The sequence below is a fragment of the Mixophyes fleayi genome, chromosome 1 (genome assembly GCF_038048845.1).
Source record: "Mixophyes fleayi isolate aMixFle1 chromosome 1, aMixFle1.hap1, whole genome shotgun sequence".
Lineage (NCBI taxonomy): Eukaryota > Metazoa > Chordata > Amphibia > Anura > Limnodynastidae > Mixophyes > Mixophyes fleayi.
The window spans coordinates 306,670,940-306,694,039 of record NC_134402.1 but is presented as its reverse complement, the minus strand read 5'-3'; the positions used below and the strand labels follow the sequence as shown (position 1 = coordinate 306,694,039).

General features: G+C 41.5%; 1 protein-coding gene across 8 annotated transcripts in view; it reads left to right on the top strand.

Moving 5' to 3' along the window:
- Positions 1-695: 695 nt before the first annotated feature.
- The window catches only part of DCAF11 (DDB1 and CUL4 associated factor 11), a 29,678-nt gene continuing 7,273 nt past the window's right edge, over positions 696-23,100 (top strand). Inside the window, exons 1-10 of one of the 8 annotated variants that reach the window (XM_075211178.1) lie at positions 696-795; positions 7,269-7,415; positions 8,448-8,590; positions 9,699-9,826; positions 10,923-11,068; positions 11,972-12,027; positions 12,146-12,246; positions 12,746-12,892; positions 14,453-14,507; positions 22,959-23,027. In XM_075211178.1, coding sequence (XP_075067279.1) covers positions 8,556-8,590; positions 9,699-9,826; positions 10,923-11,068; positions 11,972-12,027; positions 12,146-12,246; positions 12,746-12,892; positions 14,453-14,507; positions 22,959-23,027 — 737 coding nt within the window. In that variant the 5' untranslated portion in view covers positions 696-795; positions 7,269-7,415; positions 8,448-8,555. Of the gene's footprint in view, positions 810-7,268; positions 7,416-8,447; positions 8,614-9,698; positions 9,827-10,922; positions 11,069-11,971; positions 12,028-12,145; positions 12,247-12,745; positions 12,893-14,452; positions 14,508-22,958; positions 23,028-23,100 lie in introns of those variants that run through there. The other 7 variants (XM_075211179.1, XM_075211177.1, XM_075211174.1 and 4 more) reach the window with 7 other exon arrangements.

Below are 23,100 nucleotides of genomic sequence, written 5' to 3'. Positions count from 1 at the left end.
ATCATTATAAACAGTTTATATTCAACTCAACACGTAATGACCTTAACACATATATCAGTTTTCCTTATGTGTCAAACAATGGAAAGTTTCCTTTATCATTATATATGCTATACAAAGGGTTGTCTTAAGTACAGCATGTATGCTTGCTGATTCTCTATATACCAGAGAAAGACACCCCTGATGCAGAGCTGCAAGTCCCAGCATCCTCTGTTACATTCTTAAGGCCGTGCTAGGGACTGCTGTCCTACAAGCTGGACGCCTAGGACTGCCATATCCTAGAAGCCTAGGACTGCCATATCCTAGAAGCCTAGGACTGCCATAGCCTAGAAGCCTAGGACTGCCATAGCCTAGAAGCCTAGGACTGCCATAGCCTAGAAGCCTAGGACTGCCATAGCCTAGAAGCCTAGGACTGCCATAGCCTAGAAGCCTAGGACTGCCATAGCCTAGAAGCCTAGGACTGCCATATCCTAGAAGCCTAGGACTGTCATATCCTAGAAGCCTAGGACTGTCATATCCTAGAAGCTTAGGACTGCCATATCCAGCCACTCACACAGAAAAAGTGTTGATGTTTTCTTTCGCTCGGGCCCTGTCTCCAGGGTAACCCAAACAGCCAATCAGGGCATCGCCTCCCCTCCACAGCGCTGGGGAGTAAGAAGAGGGTGGAAGAAGCAGGGACCAATCAATGGCGGCGCTGCTGAACTCCGTCGACCTGTTGGCCAACCAGAGATCAATCACATGCTGGGTCCGGGAAGCGGAAGCAGCAGAGAGACGTCCGAAGCGATGTAAACACTGTGTGTAGGTATATTTATGTATGTGTCATGTTGTCGGCTTAGATCTACTTTATATGCCGGGGAGAGGTCGGAGATGTATAGGGAGGTAGAACGGCTCAGTGTATTACAAGTATAGTCCGACCTCCTCCGCCATAACACTTACACAATGTCATGTAGGGCTGACACATAAACAGTGTGTCCTATATGTGTACTGTGTGCAGATAATATGTGTAGGGCCGAACTTGTCTAACTGTCTCGTTACAACTAAAGCTAGTAAGGTAATCGGGAGGGTCAGTGTCATAAATTATTCCAACTCAGTGGACAGGGTCGAAGACCGATGTATGTTGTTCTCAGGGCTGATGCTGTCAGTGTTGGACGTCTTTATGCTAGTTAAGCAGCTACCCCATGAAAAATATGGCATGTACTGATACTTTTAATTGTATATAGTATTTAAAACTAGCGCAGTGGTATTGAGAAGCTGGTCTGCATTAAGAAGAAAAAATATAGGCACAAAAAAAATCTAAAAAACAATTTAAAATAAAATAAAAATGTAGAATTTTCCCTGGAAAGTACTAACAAGTGTCACATATGCTATGTATATTTTCATAATTGTACAAGAAAGTTACATAACTCATAACTAGGTCTAGGAACTCCTGGGCCAGGCTGAGTCATAGGGTTTTTATGTATATCTCAAGGCTATGTCAAAATTTTAGAATCATTTAGTCCATTGTAATTTTCTGTTAGCTTCACCTTTTGCTTAAAAACAATTTTCTCTATATAGGATACAAAGAAATAGCTGTGTGACATTTAAAAATGCATTTAATTGAAGCATTCTCTGCAGTCGTTGGGCGTTCCTTTTATGTCTTGGTCTGTTCACCTGCACTTAGCAAGAAACGCCACACACCAGCCCAACCTATTGCTAGATACTCTGGATTTCACTTCAGCTTGAGTTCTCTTTCTGTCATGTTTGCCAGTGAACACTAGTATATATAAAGTGGAAGACACAGTCCAGTAATAATATATTGTTTCTACTCTGCTTTCTTCTGTTCTTGTAGTTCTTTATTATATAATCCCTGCTGCTGCTCTGAGAAGCTTTAAAAATTTTATTACTGCCCTGTTACTCCTTTCTTTATTCTTCATTCATGCTCTCCACACTGACACCTCCTTTCAGTATTCACTCTCCAACCTCATTTACCAGCTTCCCATGTCACTTGCTAACAGACTACAACTGAGTTCTGCATACTCACTAACTAATGGCTAATGCCATCTTCTTCCTCCTCTTCTTCCCCAAAGCGTGTTGGGAGTTGTAGTTCTCAATTGTAGTTCTGGCCGAGACCATACAGCGCATGTGTATTATGTCATATGGTAACGTCAATGTTAATTAAGTAATACCACAATTCCAGGGTATTAAAACACTAATGTAAATTCTACCCAAAACCTAATGAGCAGGCTGTACAGATTGAGGCTGAGATGGACATGAAAGACTTGAGAGATGTGTTCCACAGGGCACTTAGGCGAATCAGGAGATATTTTTATAGTACTATATAATGCACTGGCATATTCTGCAGCAATGTATAATCAAATAACTTTTATTCAAATATATCAGTCCTTGCCCCAAGGGAATTTACGGGCTAATTTCCTTACCACAGTCACATAAGTGCAAACACGTCAAGGCCAATTTACTCAGAAACCAGTTAACCTTACCAGTATGTCGTTGAACTGTGGGAGGAAAGCCACATGAAGACATCAGAGATTAAACTCAAAGGAGCAAAGTCAACCATATATTTCACTTCATCCATGAATGAATGCCAACATTTGAATACAATTTTCAGGAGTCCTTTGCTGTCAGAATGGTGACTGTACATGTTGTATGTAAAACATTATATAAACATAGGACTACACCTATCATGCATGATCGTACATATGGATGTGATCATAATACAATTATATTGCTTTTAAAATGCCTGTTTTCAACAAATGTCAACTTTGATAGCATAGAGATAAAAACAGATGCTAATAACTGCAAGAGAAACAAGCAACCCTAGCAAAGCAGATAATACTGGAACATTGACCAGCAAACATGGATATTGCTAAGGCAAATATATACAGAAGCAAAACTTTAGACTGTCCCTTAAAGTAAGGGACTGTTTTCAACAGGTATATAAATTTCTGCATCAACAGTTATTTGTTTTAGACAGAAAAAAACGATTGGTGTCATAACATAACGAAGAAATAGACATTAATGCAGATCAAATTATATCATTATAAAAGAAAAATGCACAAATGTGCATAATATATCTGCAAATACATCATATTACAATATGCATCATGTGAAGGCATATGTCATTATATTGCAGATTTAAACCCTCTTCCACAAAATAGCTCAGAAAGATATCCAAGAAACATTGGGTTCTATCTACTGACATACCTATAACGTTCATAGAGCTCCACTGCTCCGTTTTTAGAGCCATTTACCCCATTTTTTAAAAAAAAAAAAACATTATCACTAGCACCTGACAAGTGTATATATATTTTTTGAAATCCAAGAACATTGTTCACCATTTGCAGCCACATTACAGCAGTGGAAATGACAGCAGTTAGCCAGTTGCTGGTAATAGTTTTTATAACATAGAACAGAAGTTTGCAGAAGAATGTTTTATCTTGGCTATTATGGATGTGTTTGTCAAATATGTGTTTGTCCCCAGTAAAGAAGCTATTGGTGAGGCAGGACCCAAACATTGAATAACTTTTAATAAGTGGGGCAACGCATCACACTATAACTGGATTGTCAATGGGCCTGTCTCTTAAATGTATGAATGTACCTTTTGTTCCTTCACATAAGGATGTGTGTGTGTGGGGGGTGGGGGGGTAGGTATCTTGACAGCTGTTGAGGCACTTCAAGAGCCTGCCCCCAACTCATTTTCTGAAAGTTCCCTTATGGCAGCTGGCTAGGTCTTTTCCAAGGGCAGGTCAATTGAGAGATAAATGCTATTTATTTTGGCTAAACTTTTCATTTGTTGGCCTTAAAGTAGTAACAGGTTTAATTGCCATTGTTGGATAATGCACCCTCAAAGCCCCATTGTTTCTGAACTGTATGTCTGAATAGAAGATATCTGAAAAATGCTTTCCCATGAAAGTTGCCATGGAATAGCAACTTTGGGAAATGTTAAGTCAGAATTAGGCTATGTGATGCATTTCAGTGACCTGAGAAACCCCTTTTTAAATACTCCACTCTCCTTACATGAAGTGCTAGAACTTGAGATATCTTTGAGCCAAATTAATACTAAAAAATTAAATAAAAATGTGTCTGAGCGTAGCAAATTGTCTGGGATGCATAGCCTCCATTTGTCCACCAGTTGTATGTTGTGAACAAATTAAATAAAAGAATTTCTAAATTTAGCAATATTGAGACAATCTATAATTGGTTCCTATGTTCCTATATAGGATTCCAGGGGCCTGAGAAATGTGTGCCATGCAGGCTTGTGTCATTTGTTGATGAGATGGTGGGTGAACATAGACATTATAATAAGAGATGTATGCTGTCTAGTGCTTGTAAGAATAATAAAGCTAGCTGCTGAATCAAACTGGGTTTAATATACCTTATACATTGATTATTATTTTTGTTACATTATTAAGAAGGTTACCTCTCTGGAATAGATTGAGAATGAGTGCTGCATATATCCTACACAGGATTTCTTCAGCACCATTACCTACCCACTATAAGCTGTGTTTCTGATGCATCTAGACATTGATGTTTGTAACAGGGCAAATACACCTGTAAATGTGAACCAATTTTCTTTTTTTTATCAAACAAAAAGAAGCATTCAACGTACCTTTTGCAAATTGGGAAACCAATAGCAATAAATTCTATTTCCCTCCATGGCAGCAGATAACCAGGATTTACTCCTCCCATCCAACAAAGTCCGTAAAGAAATGAAACCACCTGCAGAAGGTACATAGGGCCACTCTCCCCTTCCTCCAGGTGTCTAGCTGTCTGTCCACTTCGTTAAACAGGTTCAGGCATGAGAGACCACTGGAGCCTTTGAATACTCCGAGGCAGCAATAAATTGTATGACAATATTTATTAAACCAGGGGCACTCAGTGCTGTTCCAACAGCATGGAGAAAAAGAGGAGGTCCCAAGTGTGCAATACAAGATAAGCCCCCAGGGAATTATTTTATTTGCAGCAGAGACTTCTAAAGAGATAGTCAATTCTGATCCCCATTCAAAAGCAAAAAATACTTGCAGTCTTTGATAAATGACTCCCTGAGGGATATATTTGCAGGTTATGTAGAAGTTGTCTGCAAATGAGCAAATCAACTAACCCCTCAGATGGCATAATTAAGAAAGAAGATATTCAGCAGATTCTGCTGTCGGGCAGACTAGGATACAGAAGAAATGGGCTCTGAAGATAATATATTACTGTGGTCTGGGTCTGAAAAATCAGATAATTTGGAATTATAACTGGGAGAAATTTAAATACAGATATTTCCATTGTCTTATGGATTTAAATTAGAGAAGAAAATGAAAAACATGGTATGCGGTTAAATACATAATTATCAAAAATGGAAGCACCAAGACAAACATCAGTCAAATGCGTCCTTGCTGAGACATATGTATCCCTTCCCTCCTGATGAAATCAGATGCTGGTATATGCCTCCTAAGCTTGATGCATCTGTTGCAATAGCCAAGATGGTGTCGAAAGAAGTGATCTCTTGAAAATAGTCCCAAATGATGCAAAAAGCAATTACCTTCATGTGTACGTCATCAATGGGCTCTATTAGACAAAGACCATGGCATCTACTGTGGTAACCCACCGGTATTGGTAGGCAGATAATCCCTCCAAGAATATTTAGGCATTGAATACTTTTTTTTGGAGAAAAGCTCTAGTCTCTCTTTCAGAAGTTAGGAAGTCCATATGGTTGTCCAGAATATGTTGTTCTGATGCACCTGTTCTATAGTACCTTTTTAGGAGTGAAAACAGATACAGGCTTGGGGGAAGCCACGGCAGACAATATCACACATGGACCTCAAGACAGGAATTTTGGCTGCAGAGAGACCAGGAATCCTGAGTATTTTGTACATTTTCTTTGCAATGATGCCCAAAAGGTTCATCCTTCTGGGGACATAATGCTGGGAGGCAGGCTCACCAGATTTTCAGAATGGACCTTATCGACAGACTTCCAACAGTTCCTGACTTTCTAGCAACATTTCCAATTCAGGAACCTCCCTTTTGGGTTGTCCACAGTGCCAACGACATTCATGAAGGTTTTGTAATTGCCAAATTAGGTTGTAGGAATAATGATAGAGGCAAGATCCAAAGAAGCAGCATCTCAAGCAACTGCAAGGATCATGCAAGTTTTAGAAGAGCATGTCTGGATCAACAAGGAAAAATGTCACTAACGGCAATCTTGGAGGCTAACATACCTAGGGTGGTGATAGGCAAGAGATAAGCTTCAGGGGCCATATTGGCGGCCATCTAACCTTCCAATTGGCCTTAATATCAGTAATAAGTTAAAATAATACATCTAATCAAAGAAAAACATACCCATCTGTCATAACAGATCAGCAGATATTTTAAGCAAGTGTTACAAGCTCCACAAAAATATCTGACAAAGGAGGAATGAGCTGGGGACCGCAGGTGATGTTTCACCTGTTGCCAATCACTGATCTAGGGAATTGCCTAGATACACTTCAAGGAAAAGCATTTTTGTTCCTAGAAAGAGGTCAGAATTCTTAAATTAATTTCTAAGATTGCAAATAAGTACATGGGCCCTGGTGGGGATGTGCTTAAGAGTGCTAGGACTCATGGCCACAGACAGGTTGTGCCCTGGAGGAGACTATACATAAGGCAACTGAAAAATAGTTTTATTGCAGGCTGGAACAGATCCAAATCAGTTAATTCCCTTATCCAGAGAGGCAATACAAGATCTTCACCTATAGTATTAGAGCTGTAAGCATTCTGGGCTGAAGGACCTTCTATAATCTTAATATAATCCAGAGTAAAATGGTTCTTTGAACAAATCTGTTCTGAGTTTGCGTGGCTTTCCTTCCACTGTTTCGATTTCCTACCACAGTCCAAACATTTAGTGGTAGGTTTATTGGCTTTAGAATGTAAGCTCCAATTGGACAAATTACTTATGTTAATGATTACATATTCTCTGTAATTGCTATGTAAAATGATCGGTGCTATAGTAATAAACGGTAATAAATAGATAAAGTTGTAGCATTTTGCCTAAAGTTGTATCAGGGTTTCATATAAATTAGGAAACTGTCCCCCCTACCTGTGCTCAAAGCCCAAGTGTCTAAAGAACAAGAATTTTCAGTGTCTGGATTTGGACAATACGCATTTACCTGTGTTGGACTGAAATGTATAGGAAAACAAAGAAACTGTATATTTTAAGTTTGGATAAAAAGAAAGGACAAGTTGATAGTAATGCCATCTGTTGCCAGAAGTGTTAAATCTTATATCCAGGAGAAATTCTATATTTTTTTCAGGGCACATTCAACTAGAGCAGTGGCAGCCTCATGAGTGGAGAAAGCATCCTCATCAATTGAAGAATTGTGCAAATCAGCAGAATGGTCTTCCGTACAAACTTTTTCCAAAAACTACCATACTGATGTCCAAACCTCAGCAGACGCAAGGTTTGGTAGAAGGTTCTTTGCGCTGTAGTATAAAACATTTCAGATTATATTGATTAGGGGTCCACCCACTGAATTAACTGCTTAGGCATGGTATCCATTTCTATGGTGGAGGAAAAGGAAAACCACAGATTATTACTGGGTTTTTTTTTTTATCTGTCCTTGATCTCTGCTATGGCAGCCTGGTTCCCATTCCTAAGCTGCTTTACTTATAATTGCACATAATTATTTGAGATATATTTGCAGCTTAGGAAAAGCCTAAAGACACCTGTAGGAAGGGGTGGCCTTATGTATGAGGTGTTTTCTTTTGTATTCTGACTCAGAAGGGGACATTAACCCCTTTTTTTTATCTGTTGCCATGGAGGAGATCAGGGCAATGGTAGTAAATTCTTGATATTCCCAGTACCCTTCCTAAAATTGCAGCTAGTCCTGCATGTTTAGCAGTATCCATCAAGATTAGCTACGGAGTCAGACGTTCATGCTTTCTGGCACATTGTAGGATAAGTGTGGTTGCTCTTCAGTGTTTCAGCAAAGTTTGTATCTCTACAAGCCTGCATGTCTGTTCACTCCCATCACATGGCCTCTGTATCAATGATTATCAACAGTTGGTAACCTCATTTGCTATATATATTATACTGTGAAATTCACAGATATGTCATATAGTGATTCATTATATGCACAGTTAATATATGCTTCATTTAACTCTGTAAGGTGGCATCAACAGGATTATATTAAAGGATACTTACACCCATAACTAAAAACGTAGTTAGGTAAGATAAATAGAAAAGAAAATTACTTGCCTCTCCTGACTTTTCATTCTGGCAGTCCTCTTGTCAGTCCAAGAAGGAGATCCTTTTTTTTTTTTTTCCTTTCAAATTCCAAGTCTCCCCTGTGACCTTCTCAAATGCATTCTACAATCTGATTCTTTGCACAAAGTTCTACCATTGTAGTGTTGTTCCTCCTGTTTTGAGGGGATTTTGCCTGTGTGACAATTTAGTGCATTTGCTGTATAACTACTTGATGTATGATGTGCAGGGGAATGGAGGATGGGCGCACGCAGTAGCAGCAGTACGGGCGGAGGAGGAGCTTCAGGGGATTCTCCAGGAGGCTTCAACAACAATTCAGGATCTCGTGCTCTCCAGGATGATGATGATGAGGAGAACGTTGACCTGGCGCAGGTATTGGCGTATCTTCTGCGCAGGTAACAACCCCCCACACATCATCGATCACCCTGCAATCAAACAAAACATAATATAGTTTCTCACTAACTGACACATCCTCCTTTATTTCCCCACAATCCGAAAGACCTTCATGTTATATTCCACCTCACTTGTTACTGGTCAGCAGCATTTTTGTAGTATATAGTTTTGGGCTACAGTATATATGGTTTTTCTTACTACACCAGAATTCTGTTACAGAAGTTACACAAAATGGTGAGTGAGATGGGAAAAGGCAATGGCAGCTGTGGTTTTTCTTTCGAAACACCTCAAAGATACAGAAGATACAGATCCCTGACGTGATATTTCCATCCCTTTTGTGCTATGTTAACCTAAAATGTAGGTTAATATAGTGTTACAAGTACTTATTAGAACTAGGGATATTTTAGATAAGGCTGAACACTTTCTGGTTTGCATTCTATTATAAGCATCCTTTCAAATGTAATTTGGCTGGTGACAAATAACTGTATCCTGTACTTAACTATATAGCAACTGCTCATCTATCACAGCGTGAGGACATTTACATAAATCTTGTGACTGTTGAATAATACCTTTACATATTGGATTGACCTGTAATTTAAGTTAATAGTCATTTATTTGCACACCTTTCTATGTCTGTTTGAAAAAAAAAAAAAAAGAAATTGGCTTGGGCCGTGTGCAGGCTCCTCTACAGTGATTACATGTCCATGTAAATTGCACAAGAGTGAACTTTACCCAACTCTGCCCTACTTGTTTGTTATATCTGTTATTGTAGGTTATTTTAGTTAGGTTTTAGAATCTATTGTGCGCACAACTTTCATTTGATAAAGGCAACTGAAAGAGAATTACAAAATTACAAATGCTCTACCATGCCATACCTATCATTATAAACTACTTTACCTTTATACTGTTGCACAAAAAAACGACACACATCTAGGCTTACTTTCAGGTGACCTTTTCACTACCAACTTCTCACTTTTGACTGGCCATGAATATTTTTAAATGTCCCTCAAATCCATAGTGAGGTAACTATAAGAAGTGCATGGGGTATTTTGGCTGATACATTTTGTCCTCTCTGTCCTTTCCACAGGGGGCAGGTGCGGCTAGTGCAAGGCGGGGGCCCTGAAAGCTTGCATCTGGTACAGTCTCTTTCTGATTCTGATGATGACAATGACAGTGCTTGGGAGGGCTGCTTGGGGGACCGCTACAATCCACCTGGTAAGTAAAATCCCCTAAATCACATTTAAAATCACAAAATGAGCAGTGTCTATAACCCTGTCCAGTGAGACATCAGCAACATTATGCAGTGTTTTTAAATAGGTCACTATTCATGTCAATGTGCCTGTAACCCACAGTTGAGTGTATTGAACGAAGGTTGTGATATAGTAAAAACCACATAATCAAGTATTGGCATTTTTTTCTAGGCAAATCTATGATGATAAGTAACTATATGCAGATTGCAGAGCAATAACCTTAAGCTAAAAAGACCAACAGTGTAGAGTGACTAATTTCTGAATTTTAGATTACAGACTTAAGTTAATGAAGTTATAATTTACTGGGGCATTAAGGAGATACTAATATGCCCATAACATTATAAACTGAATACATGGACTTCATATTTCTAGTAGACGATTGGTTAATCTTGACACAATGTCTAATAGTTGAACAAGTAAAGATGGGGCTGGAGGAAAGTACCCTAAGAATTCCTAGACTGAGCCCTCCAAAGGCTACATGTTGTTGGGGTTTTCTATTTTAGGGGAGGGAAAAAGTGAAATGTGAAAGGAGGAGACAGGGCACCAGTAAGGGAAGGAAGGGGAGGCTTGATCTCCCTGAATGGGGAGAGAGCGAAATGAGGGAAAAAGTGAAGGAGCAGCCAGGAAGGGACGTGACCCGCATGGCTTCTCTCCGGCTCTAGCTACCTTTTTAAAGAAGAACTTCACCCTGAACTAAAATTGTACCGTAATTTCCAGATGAACCAACTAACTGAACCTCGGGAGCCCAGTGTTGATTATGCCTACCATTAATTAGCTAGTTTCCAATCAACACCTGATCACTGGTCAATTCAGGAGATAGAATGTCATGCCCATCCAGTCACTTAAATGCTCTGGAAACAAAAAAGTGTTGAGTTTTCAGCAGCACTTAAAATTTGGTTGAGGTATTGAATGTTAGCCAGGTGCTTGTTGGTGAGTCTTGTAACCCAAGCAGTCTGCTGACTAATTTTAGTTCTGGGGGAATTTTTTTTTTCTTTTTAACACCTGATCTGAATTGTATTGTTATTTATCCCTGTTTCTTGAGGTAGCCTTTATTTTTTCAGAGAATGTTTTGTTACTATCTCGTGCAGTTGATCCAACCCCAGACACCGCTGTACTGGATCAGAGCCAGATCAGAACCCAGGTCCTGCTAGCTACAGGAAGGGTAGGAGCACGTAAAGAAAAGAACATTACACGTCAGCTACTGGAGGTAAACTACACACTCTTCATAACACGACTTGGCTCATGGATGTCTTGTATTATTAAACATAAGGTATTGAAGGTTCAAATATTTGTCCACTTTTGTGGACATATTTTTTCATAACTGAAGGTAAAAGCTGTTTTTTGCAAATTAGATGATATGCCTACATTCATTTGTTGGTTAGATCGAATTACCAGAGAGAGTGCCTAATGTACTATACTTATTTGAAACAAATTTCTCTTGCTCATTCATAGGGCAGGGTCCTACTTGCGTTTTTTCAATTCAAATCTACCGATATCTGGCTAGTGATGTAGTGTGGATGCTGGAAATGTCCCATTGCTCCCATACTGTGCCAGGCCCACTAAATGAGCAAGCAACATAATTTACATACGGGTCAGATATGTTGTATACACTCGAATATCTCCCCAACCTACTGATAAACTTGGGTATATAATTAAATTGGCAAAAAAACACCCTTTGAAACACCCTATGTTCAAAAATGGACATGTGCTTTTGTATATTAGGATGAACACATTTAACATAGTGACACACATCACATGGAATAAGTGTGTTCATTGATGGTTTTTATCCTTTTCAAATAAAGCGATGACATTTCAGATACCTTCATTACTGCTGCATTTAAAAATTTAACCCGTTTTTGTTGTTGTTGTTTTTTTTTAAAAAAAGGTACTGTTCATGGCCTGGTTAAAACTTTTGAAGTTGGTCAGGGAAGCTACATGCAAGAAAAACATGAGTTGGTTCCTGAATTCTGCCATGGATTAGCTAGTTGAAAACTCCTGTTTTAGAGTAGTACATGAAAGCTTGCATGGGTTAAGCAAATCAAATTTGTCCCAATATGAGATTAAAACTATAGGAGTCTACTTCATTTAGATTTGGTTTTGTTGTGTACAGAGAGAACGAGGAGGGTGTGGTTTCTCCCATGGAGAACGCTGCCGTGTGACATCTCAGTGAGTATTATTAAATATTTATTACACTACATGTCTAGTGTACATAAATTGATATCTATTTCTCTTTAAACTAGATGGGAGTGTTTGTGTGAAAATTGTGTTTTTTGTTTTGTTACAGCTTTCTGCCAAACCATGTGTTTGCCACAGATTCATACTCTCAGAAGGCTTTCTGTGGGGTGTATTCATCAGATGGAGCGACCTTTGCATCCGCCTGCCAGGGTAGAGTTCTGTTTCTATTGTCAGTCTTTACCCAATCTTGAGGTCCTCTGTCATTGAATGGCCAGTTTCTTTCTCTCTTCACTATTTGAATATAGTACACTACATGGGCCATTTACATCCCATTCTTCTTTTAAAGGTGTATTTATAGTTCACAGAGCAAAAATTCATGCAGATGCAGCCTATTATTTCACTATAAATGCTTTATGGGTATTTGGACATGGAGTGCCTCAATAATATAATTTGGTGTACTTTCTAATGCTCTCCTCTCAGACTTTTTATTTCTTATATATAAAGTGTGTAGTTACGGCTGCAGAGTAAGAATATGTTTTTGGTTGTTGTTTTGTCGTCTGTCGGTAATAAAAAAACACACCACACACTCCACACGTAAAAATACAGAAGCCCATTAATTATTCTCATAATTTACTAGCTTCTTCATGTTTTATTTCTTCCTTCCATCCTTGTCTCCCACTCATCACCTATTCCTCTTTATTTGCCACAGATCAAAATATTCGTCTGTATGACTGCCGGCAAGGATCTTTCAAGAAGTTCCGGACTGTGAAGGCGCGAGATGTGGGCTGGAGTGTTCTAGATGTAGCATTTACTCCAGATGGGGGACACTTCTTGTATTCTAGCTGGTCTGACTACAGTCAGTATACACTACTTTTTCTGTTACTCCTTAGTAATATGAGTCTGTTGGTTTAATAATTTGCACCCATTTACTATTCTTTGTGGAGTAACAGACACCTTGTCACACAATTTCCCGGCCATGACTAGCGCAATAAGAACCACCAGATCCTATGTTATCTTTGCCAGTTTACTGTTCCTCTTCTTGGATCATACAGAGACCTATAATTTTTGCAGGCACAAGAACTAGTTCCTTCCTAAATGGAGTATTCACATATGTGCCAGTCTCTTTACTTACAATGACTAACTAGGTCTTCAGCCCTTCTTATGGAAAGCATACTGACTAATTGGTATCTGAGAAAGGAATAACTTGGCCTAGTTGAAATGAGATAATCCTGCAGTACCTAATAGGAAAACAAACACCAAAAACACACCAACTGCCTATATCTTCCTGAAACAAAGACCCTTATTCTACTGACTATCACAATGAAGTGTGGGGACTAACTTCTCACTTTCCAGGACATCTGTCTAGCTCCAAGCACTGCCCAAGCCTTGAAGCAATGGGTGACTTTGTAGAAGTACACAAAATATAGCAATTAGGAGGTATTGCATAGTACAGGTAGGCAACCAGTGGCTTTCCCAGTATGCGTAGATGTGTATTTTCACCATAGCCGAAGAGACACAGAATGTCCATTGTGCAAGTGCCACGAGGATGGAAAAGCTGCCAAACAGTCCGTAAAACCTCTGTCCATTATGTTGAAAACTAAAGTTAGAAATAAACATCCACATCTCTTACATAAATACATTCTAATTAAACCAAAATACACACAGTGACAATTCTGATTGTTAAAAAAATGGTGTTCTGTTCTTGATTAGACATTTTCCAGTATAGACTTGTTTTAACCTAATCTCCAGGAAAAATAAAAAAACACAAGAAACACACACACACACACACACACACACACACACACACACACACACACACACACACACACACACACACACACACACACACACACACACACACACACACATCAACCAAGCAGGATTGTAGTCAACAGAGGTTCTCCTTGCAGCCATATTAGTCATAATTGTAGACATTAATTTCTGATAATTTAGCTGGTATATAAGCTGTTTAACACTTTAATTTGTAAATATAGGTTGTCTTCAGACACAAGTAGCTGATTAGGCTCTCTGAAAAGAGAGAGACCTATTTATAAACTTATTCACTAAGGAGAAAATCCCTAGTGAGCTATATATTATAAACATGCTGTATTTATTAGCACAAGAAGTAGCCAGCATACTGATTGATGTACAATGGTAAGCTTAAATATAATATCCACAAGTTTAGCTGGCATAGTGTCCCTGGTCTACAAATTACACATTTTCTTAAACTGACAGAATAATTGCTTGACTAACAAAAAATTACTGAATGTTTGCACGACTACCAAGAACTAACTGTAGAACAAAGACTTCTCTCTGACTTTAATATTGAATTTCATGTTCCCCATTTTATTGTTGTTCTTTGTTTGTTACTTACATGCAATTGTATGTAATGAGGCAGCTATTAATGTGATTGCAGTTCACGTCTGCAACATATATGGCGACGCAGAATCGCACACGGCACTGGATCTCAGGTATTGTTGCTATGTTTGTGTGTGTGTGTGTGTATATATAAAATATATATATATAATATATATATATATATATATATAATATATATATATATATATATATTGTACGTATATATAACATAGGAGTGGATGCACTCAATTAACCAACATTAAAATAAAACAGCAAAAAACTGTGCAATTCCATAGAGCTAATAATTTGTCCTTAGTTGTTCGAATAAAGTGAACAAACCAGCACAGAGGTGTCTGAAGTCAAAAATTTAGTAGAAAAATACAAAAGAAACAAAAAGCAATAATACTGGCCAAATGGAACTGAAATGATTGCTGCCCAGGAAATGATTTGTAATGTATTTATTATTCCTTCTTGTTTTTTGTTGTATTTTTTCTATTATATTTCTCTTTCATCCAGTCTGGGGGACACTGCTTACCATGGGTTGTGGAGGGAGCTTGGGGGAGTTGGCACCTAACTAGTTACGTTTTAGTACTGCCGACATACCCCTCCCCTCTACAATCTCCCTGGACTCTTCGGTTTTTTTCAGGTGCCCTGGAGTTGGGCAGCGTTTTTTATAGCTAGTGTAATCTTAAAAATTTTTATTTCTTTCTTTTACTTTTTATTATCTTTCTTACTGGTGACAGTGCTGGAGTGTGTTCTATGAGAGAGAACACACTCACAGCCAGCAGCGCAGGCATTCTCCTGTCAGATGGAAGCCAGAGACTCTCACTGACAGGGAAACTTTCTAAAAGGGTGCCTAAACTGAGGAGTGACAAGCGGTCTCATGGACCGCTGCACTCCTCCAGCCTCCCCGATAACCGGCGCTGCCATGACAGGCATAGAGTGCCGGTTATCGGATCTGCAAGTAGCGGCGGCCATCTTGGATTTCGGGCCAGCAGCGCTACGGAGAAGAGGAGGAAGGGGGCTATACCACGGTTCCCCCCTCATGCATAGGAGGAGGGCGCCGGGTATGTCGCTGCGGAGACCTCTGTAAAGGGGTCTCCACTACCTGTCACGCTCCATTTTTTTTCCTTTTTTCAATGATTGGAGCTATTGAAGGGGGGGGGAGCTAATACATAGAGTTCCCCCCTCCTTCCACAGAGAGATGGTATATCCCAGTCTTCTGGCACCAAAGTAAGCCCGGGAAGAGAGATCAGAGCTGAGGGAGCAGACACTGGACAGACTGCCGTGGACTTCTCTCCTTTATGGCCCTGGGCTAAGTATTGCCTTTTAACACACATATTGTTTATTTTCTGTGGAAAAAAAGTAGGCTGTAAGGTTTACATTATAGTCTCCTGCTTGCCTACAAAACAATTGGTGTTTAATTATTGCAAGTACAACTTTTATTATACAGATTAGTTGTTTCTTGTTATACAATTTGTTTTCTGCATACATATCTCTCTCTATTCTCTCTGTTACACAGCTAGATTAACCCTTTTATCTGTGTGTTTGGTGTGCCTTCCTTTATAAAAAATGACAGATAAGGGAAAGGGCCCTATTGCAAAATATTTTACTTGCTCAAAATGTCAAGTTAAATTACCGTGTGGGCAGGAGGACCCTAAATTGGCCCTCTGTTCTGCCTGTGATGCAGGGGCTTCCACTGTGCGGACTCATCAGCCCACAGCCCCTCTGACGGAGGAGCCGGCCTGGGTGGCCTCCCTGACACAGTCGGTTTCCTCCTTAGCTCAGATGGTATTACAATCTAACCAATTGCTATCTAATATGGCTACTTCGGTGGCTTCTAGTAATAGCACTCAGCTGGGCCTCCCTGTTACTACAGGGTCTATTGGAGCGTCCTTACCAGGACCTTCCTCTTCTTTTTCTGACCAAAACACTATCTCCACAGAAGCGACATGGTCCACAGCTTTCCTTAAAGGTTTAAATAAGCTTAACTTGTTGCTTGAGTCCCCAAACATCCCGTACGATAAAAGGAAGAGACCTAGATCGAATAACCCTATCATGGTCCTTTCAGATTCTGAGGAATCTTCTGAGGATGATGGGGCAGTGTATTCCGATTCTGACCAAGTTCAGTCTTCGGAACAAAAGGATAGTTCTAGAAACCAATTTGTTAATGATTTGGTTTTTGCAGTTAGACAAGCGTTAGACCTCCCAGAACCGGAGGATCCTACGCCTAGAGACAGAATTCTGTTCAAGAAAGCCAAAAGAAAGGCTTGCCGTTTTCCCCCTTCTAGGGAACGCGTAGATATTGCTGAAGCAGCATGGAAACAACCTGAGAAGAGGTTCTCAGTTCCCAAAAGATTCTCCTCCTTGTACCCCTTACAGGAGGAGGAGGTAATTCGATGGGAAAGTATCCCAAAAGTAGATGTGCCTATTGCACGTTTAGCAAAACACACCTTACTTCCAGCTCCTGGTTCAGCGTCCCTTCCGGATGCCAATGACCGGAAGGTTGAATCCCAACTGAAGTCTATCTTTGCGGCTGCAGATTTGTCCTTTAGACCCACATTCGCTTCAGCTTGGGTGGCTAGAGCCATGGAAGTATGGGCAGACCAGCTGGCAGAGGCCTTACAGGGTTCTGAATTACTCCCATTGGCCTTACACTTAAAAGAGGCATCGGGGTACATTTATGAGGCGGCTCAAAATTCAGCGGCTGTCTCCTCCTCTATACAGGCTGCATCTGTTTCAGCTAGAAGAACTCTATGGCTGAAATCCTGGGAAGGAGATGCAGAATCAAAAAAATCGGTTGAAATCATTCCTTTTTCAGCAGCAGGTTTGTTTCGACCGGAATTAGATACCTTAATATCCCAGGCTACGGGGGGCAAGAGTACTTCCTTGCCGGTTTTTCCCAGGTAGAAGCAAAAAACCCCGGTTCAGCTCCTTCCGTCAGCCCTTTCGAGGATCCTCCTTGTCCAGAGGACAGTCGTTTAGGGGTAAACAGCCAAATGCCCGAGGCTCCTCCTCTAGATGAAGATCCTCTTTTTCGGCCAGGACTCAGGAGAAGCCTGCGTCCTGACGACCACTTGGTTCCCCGGGGGGAAACCCCAGTGGGAGGTCGTCTGTCTCTTTTTCTTCAACAGTGGACAGAGTCCTCCCAGGATCCCTGGATTCGAGGCATTATATCAGGGGGATACAGGATAGACCTGCTGGGTCCCAGACCCCATCGGTTCTTCGTAACCCCCCTACCCCGAGATCCATCCAGAAGACAAGCAATACAGGATTGTGTCGCTTCTCTTCTCTCTCAGAAGGTTATCTGCAGGGTTCCAGAATTCCAAAAGACACAGGGTTTTTATTCAAACCTGTTCCTTGTGAAGAAGCCGGACGGCTCCTTCCGACCCATTTTAAACCTGAAGTCACTCAATGTACACCTAAGGGTAGACAGATTTCGGATGGAATCTCTGAGGTCGGTCATAAACGGATTGGAGAAGGATCAATTTATGGCTTCTATAGACATAAAAGATGCATACCTCCACATTCCCATTTGGAAGGGCCATCAGTCCCTCCTCAGATTCACTGTAGGACCCTCCCATTATCAGTTCCGGGCCCTCCCCTTCGGCCTCTCCACAGCACCGAGGGTTTTCACAAAAGTCATGTCGGTTATGGCAGCTCGTCTGCACCTTCTGGGCATTCAGGTCGTGCCTTATCTGGACGACCTGCTCTTCAAGTCCTCCTCAGAGAGTTGTTTGCGTTATCACTTATCCCTTGCCTTGGCGATTCTCAGGAGCCACGGATGGCTCATCAACTTGAAGAAATCTCAGATGGTCCCGTGTCAGCGCATGGTTTTCTTGGGCCTCATCATGGACACCAGCCAACAAAAGGTGTTCCTGCCTGTCGAAAAGGCCACCTCAATTCAGAGTATAACCTCCCAGGTCTTGTCCTCTCCCAGACCCTTAATCCATTTGTGCATGCGGTTGCTGGGAAAGATGGTGGCCTCCTTCGAGACCATTCCCTTTGCTCGAGCCCGCTCTCGCTGTTTTCAGTGGGATCTGTTAACAAAGTGGTCAGGATCCCACCTACGTCTGGACCTACAGAAGATCTCTCTATCCCCGAGGTCCAGGGAATCCCTCCAGTGGTGGCTGATTCAGGATCACTTAACAGTGGGCAGATCCTTCTCTCCGGGGGAGTGGGTCATAGCAACGACAGACGTCAGCCTGAAAGGTTGGGGGGCGGTAATCCTTCACCTCCGGCTTCAAGGCCTTTGGTCGGTTCAGGAATCATCCCTATCCATAAATGTGTTGGAACTGAAGGCTATTCTCCTAGCCCTCAAAGGAGGACAGTCCCTCCTCCAGGGCCACCCTGTCAGAATTCAATCCGACAATGCCACGGCTGTAGCATATGTCAACAGACAGGGAGGAACCAGGAGTACAGCAGCAATGAAAATTGCAGCCCAGATTTTGTCTTGGGCAGAACTTCATGTTCCGGCAATATCGGCTGTATTCATTCCAGGAATACGCAACTGGGAAGCAGACTATCTCAGTCGCAACCAGATGATGCCGGGGGAGTGGTCTCTGCATCCGGAAGTGTTTCAGTCCCTGGTTCAGAGGTGGGGCCTTCCGGACATAGATCTCATGGCCTCCAGACACAACAGGAAGGTTCCCAGGTTTTGCGCAAGGTCAAGAGACCCCTTAGCCGTGGCAATAGACGTCATGACCATGCCATGGGAGTTCAGGATGGGGTACCTATTTCCTCCTATCTCCATGTTTCCTCGCATCCTCAGACGGGTCAGGCAGGGGGGTCTACCAGTAATTCTAGTAGCTCCCTCATGGCCGCGCCGAGTCTGGTACGTGAACATAATCTCCATGGCAGAAGGACCAGGGTTCCGTCTTCCATCTCGAGACGACCTTCTCCTTCAGGGTCCATTCCTACACCAGAATTTACCTCAGCTCAGTTTAACGGCATGGCTGTTGAAGCCAGCCTCTGGAGAGCTAGAGATTTCTCTCCAGATGTGGTGAACACCCTCATGCGAGCCAGAAAACCAGTTTCAGCTCGCATCTATCACAGGATTTGGAGAGCTTATATTAGATGGTGCGAAAGTAGGACTTGCCACTCATCCTCCTTTCGCCTCACTCGCTTGTTAGCTTTCCTTCAGGATGGCCTGGAGGCAGGTCTCAGGTTAGGTTCCCTAAAGGTCCAGGTATCGTCACTTTCGGTTTTTTTCCATAAGAAATTAGCCGATTTACCGGATATCAGGACTTTTCTCCAGGGAGTACTGCATATTCAGCCTCCCTATGTTCCGCCGACAGCACCATGGGATCTCAATCTGGTACTGGAAATGCTTAAAGGGCCTCCTTTTGAGCCCTTGCGTGTGTCAGAATTAAAGTGGTTGACCTGGAAGGTCCTCTTTCTTTTAGCTATCGCTTCTGCTCGAAGAGTTTCGGAATTAGGAGCCTTGTGCTGTCGGAAACCATATTTGGTTTTCCACGAGGACAGAGCGGTCCTAAGAACCCTTCCTTCCTTCGTTCCGAAGGTAGTTTCGGCTTTTCACCTTAACCAAGACATTGTAGTCCCGGCCTTTTCATCCTCTTCCCAATCTGATCTTCAGACTATGGAAAAGTTGGATGTGGTTAGGGCTCTGCGCATCTATGTAAAAAGAACTTCACAAATTAGACGTACAGATTCTTTGTTTGTCCTCTATGATGCTAATAAGAGAGGCTGGCCAGCCTCAAAACAGTCCATCGCTAGATGGATTACGGCAACGATTAGACATGCTTACATAAAGGCTAACCGTCCTGTGCCAGAGAGACTTACGGCCCATTCCACCAGATCGGTAGGGGCGTCGTGGGCAGCGAGAAATGGGGCTTCTGCGGACCAGCTTTGCAGAGCAGCCACCTGGTCCTCTGTCCACACGTTTACAAAATTTTACCAATTTAATGTATTTGCATCTACGGATGCAGATTTCGCTCGTAATGCTTTGCGAGCGGGATTTTCAGAGTAGTCCCACCCTTAAGGGGCTGCTTTAGAACGTCCCCATGGTAAGCAGTGTCCCCCAGACTGGATGAAAGAGAAAAGAGGATTTATGTACTTACGTTAAATCCGTTTCTCTGATTCCGTCTGGGGGACACTGCGATCCCTCCCTTCTTCTGTTTTTCTGTGTGCTCTTGTTTGACTGGCCTTACTCCTAGGGCTTTTTTAATAAATTGAAGAGTCCAGGGGGATTGTAGAGGGGAGGGGTCTGTCGGCAGTACTAAAACTTAACTAGTTAGGTGCCAACTCCCCCAAGCTCCCTCCACAACCCATGGTAAGCAGTGTCCCCCAGACGGAATCAGAGAAACGGATTTAACGTGAGTACATAAATCCTCTTTTTTGACTTGAGACATTTCTGTGCTGGTCTTTTCACTTTATTAGAACAACTAGGGATATATATATATATCTATATCTATCTTTCAAGCAGTGTATTAAAAATAGTGTATTTATGGCCATAAAAATAGTGTATTTATGGCCATATGCATCTTAAGATCCGTGCAGGTCGGCTGCAGTAGTATATGCGTCCGGTTTACACCAGGCACAAGTCACAGGCATTAATGTCCCATTTTCACCCATGTTTTTATATATTTGTTTTCTGTGCAACAAACACATTCACTATTAGGCATCAGTAAAACTTAAAAACCTTCTCTAATACAGCATAAACATCTCCCCGTCTCATGTACAAAGAAAAGTTTAGCTTAAACACGTACACAAAAACATAATATATGCCTGAACGATGAAGAATGCACCAAACAGCCAATCACAAGCAGTTCGCTAGTGCCAGAGACTATCATCATTATCCACTATTTTATCCTGCCCCTGAGCACTCTGATAATATGACTTTCCCAGGCATGTATGTGTCTGCATCTGTTCGAAGTAACGCGTGCTTACTGTACTAGGTCTATGTTAGAGCGCCCCCATCCTGCCTCTCCAGGTACAGGCTGGTGTACGTGTCAGAATCATGCAAATCTGTATGGGTGCATATATATGCGTCCACTTTCTGTGGATGCACAGAGCAATTTCATGCAAGACACGCTATACCAACTGGCATAGTACTCACTTTGCATCAGCCCATAATGGCTTATTTATTAATTTGGTGCAATGTGCACAAATGTGCTGTTAACTTGAAACAGCCATTCACAATAAAGCTGTCATATTTTTCTAGCACTTTTTTATTTTTGGTTGCTATGGGTAACAATACACTTGCTGCTCAGGCATGATTATAGCACATCTTTTACAGTTTTACATCTATTTGAAATCATTTTTTATATATTTTTATTCTCCTTGTACCAAATGCACTCACTTCATTCATGACTTGGATGTTATTGCAAATGGTTAAACAGGATTATAGCACTCAATCTTGCACTCCCCTTTCACACAAGTTACTGATCTAGCTGAATCGCACACCCAAGCAGTTCTCTCACATCCATACACAACTTAATTAGGGCGATTGGACTGTATAACTCCGGAATGCAAATGTACACACTGGCACATGCTGCCCTCTCTGTAGCTAAAGGGTTAACACTTCACATACTAGCATTCCAAGGTAAAAATGCAATTCTGTGCAATATGCCGGGGGGAAGGGATCTCCTGGGCACATCGTGGTTATGCAACATTGCAGATTTTGTTTTGCAGCCCGTAGAGGTGCACAGGAAAATCTGTGATGTTGGGGTACCATAGTATTCTGAAATGCGCAGCCAAACATCATGGTAATGTTCGTTGGCACATCAAACAGAATTGAATCCCTCCCCAAAGTGTTACCACATCACGCTTTGTCATACAAATGTATGTTCTGGTACACCCTACCTTTTCTGGTAACCAAAGGATTAACATTTTATACACTAGCATTCAAAGGGTTAACATAGCCAAGTTTTACTCATCTTCTTAAAAATCTTATGCATCCATTGGAGTAACAGGACCAACATATTACATTTTTAGAATTCACATAAAAATGTACAGCGCTTGGGATATAAAAACGTTTGCCGGGGGAACGACATTAGTGGACAGTTCTCAATTAGATTGATCCCCCAAAAGACTGACACCCAAGGATTGTTTTACAAGGAGTTTTAAAATCCCCCCTCTCAGGGGTGCACGCAGGCGATCCATTTCGGCAGCACTGTACTATACAGCAGCGGCGGCGCTGTCAAAGAAGCGTCCGTGGCGGTGCTGTATACAATACAGCACCGCCGCAGACGCTTCTTTGACAACGCTGTGGCTGCTGTATAGTACAGTGCCGCTATGTGGGGCACTTCGTTAGCGGGGGGGAGGGGTTTCTGGAGACCCAGAAACCCCCCCTGCGTGCGCCCCTGCCTCTGTCTCAGCTCCCCTAAGAGAAGAGTATTCATATGCAGATGAAGCTTATTGTCATCTGAGTTTTGTAACCAGGAAGTCTGCTTTAGCAGAAAGCCTAACTCCACATACCACCTTACTAATTGACAAGATTAACACTTTTAAATATCAATATCCCTCTATCTTTACAAAAAAAAAAAAAAAAAAATTATTGGACCTCAACCATGACACCATTTCTGTTGATTTTATGCACACAGTCCTTCAGACCGACGCTTTGCTGTTTTCTCTCTCACTGTGTCTTGTGATGGTCGGGAAGTGCTTGGTGGGTAAGTAAATATTTATTTGAGAACATAGGGCCACTAGATGGAAGATGTATGAAAAACGTACCAAACTGTATAT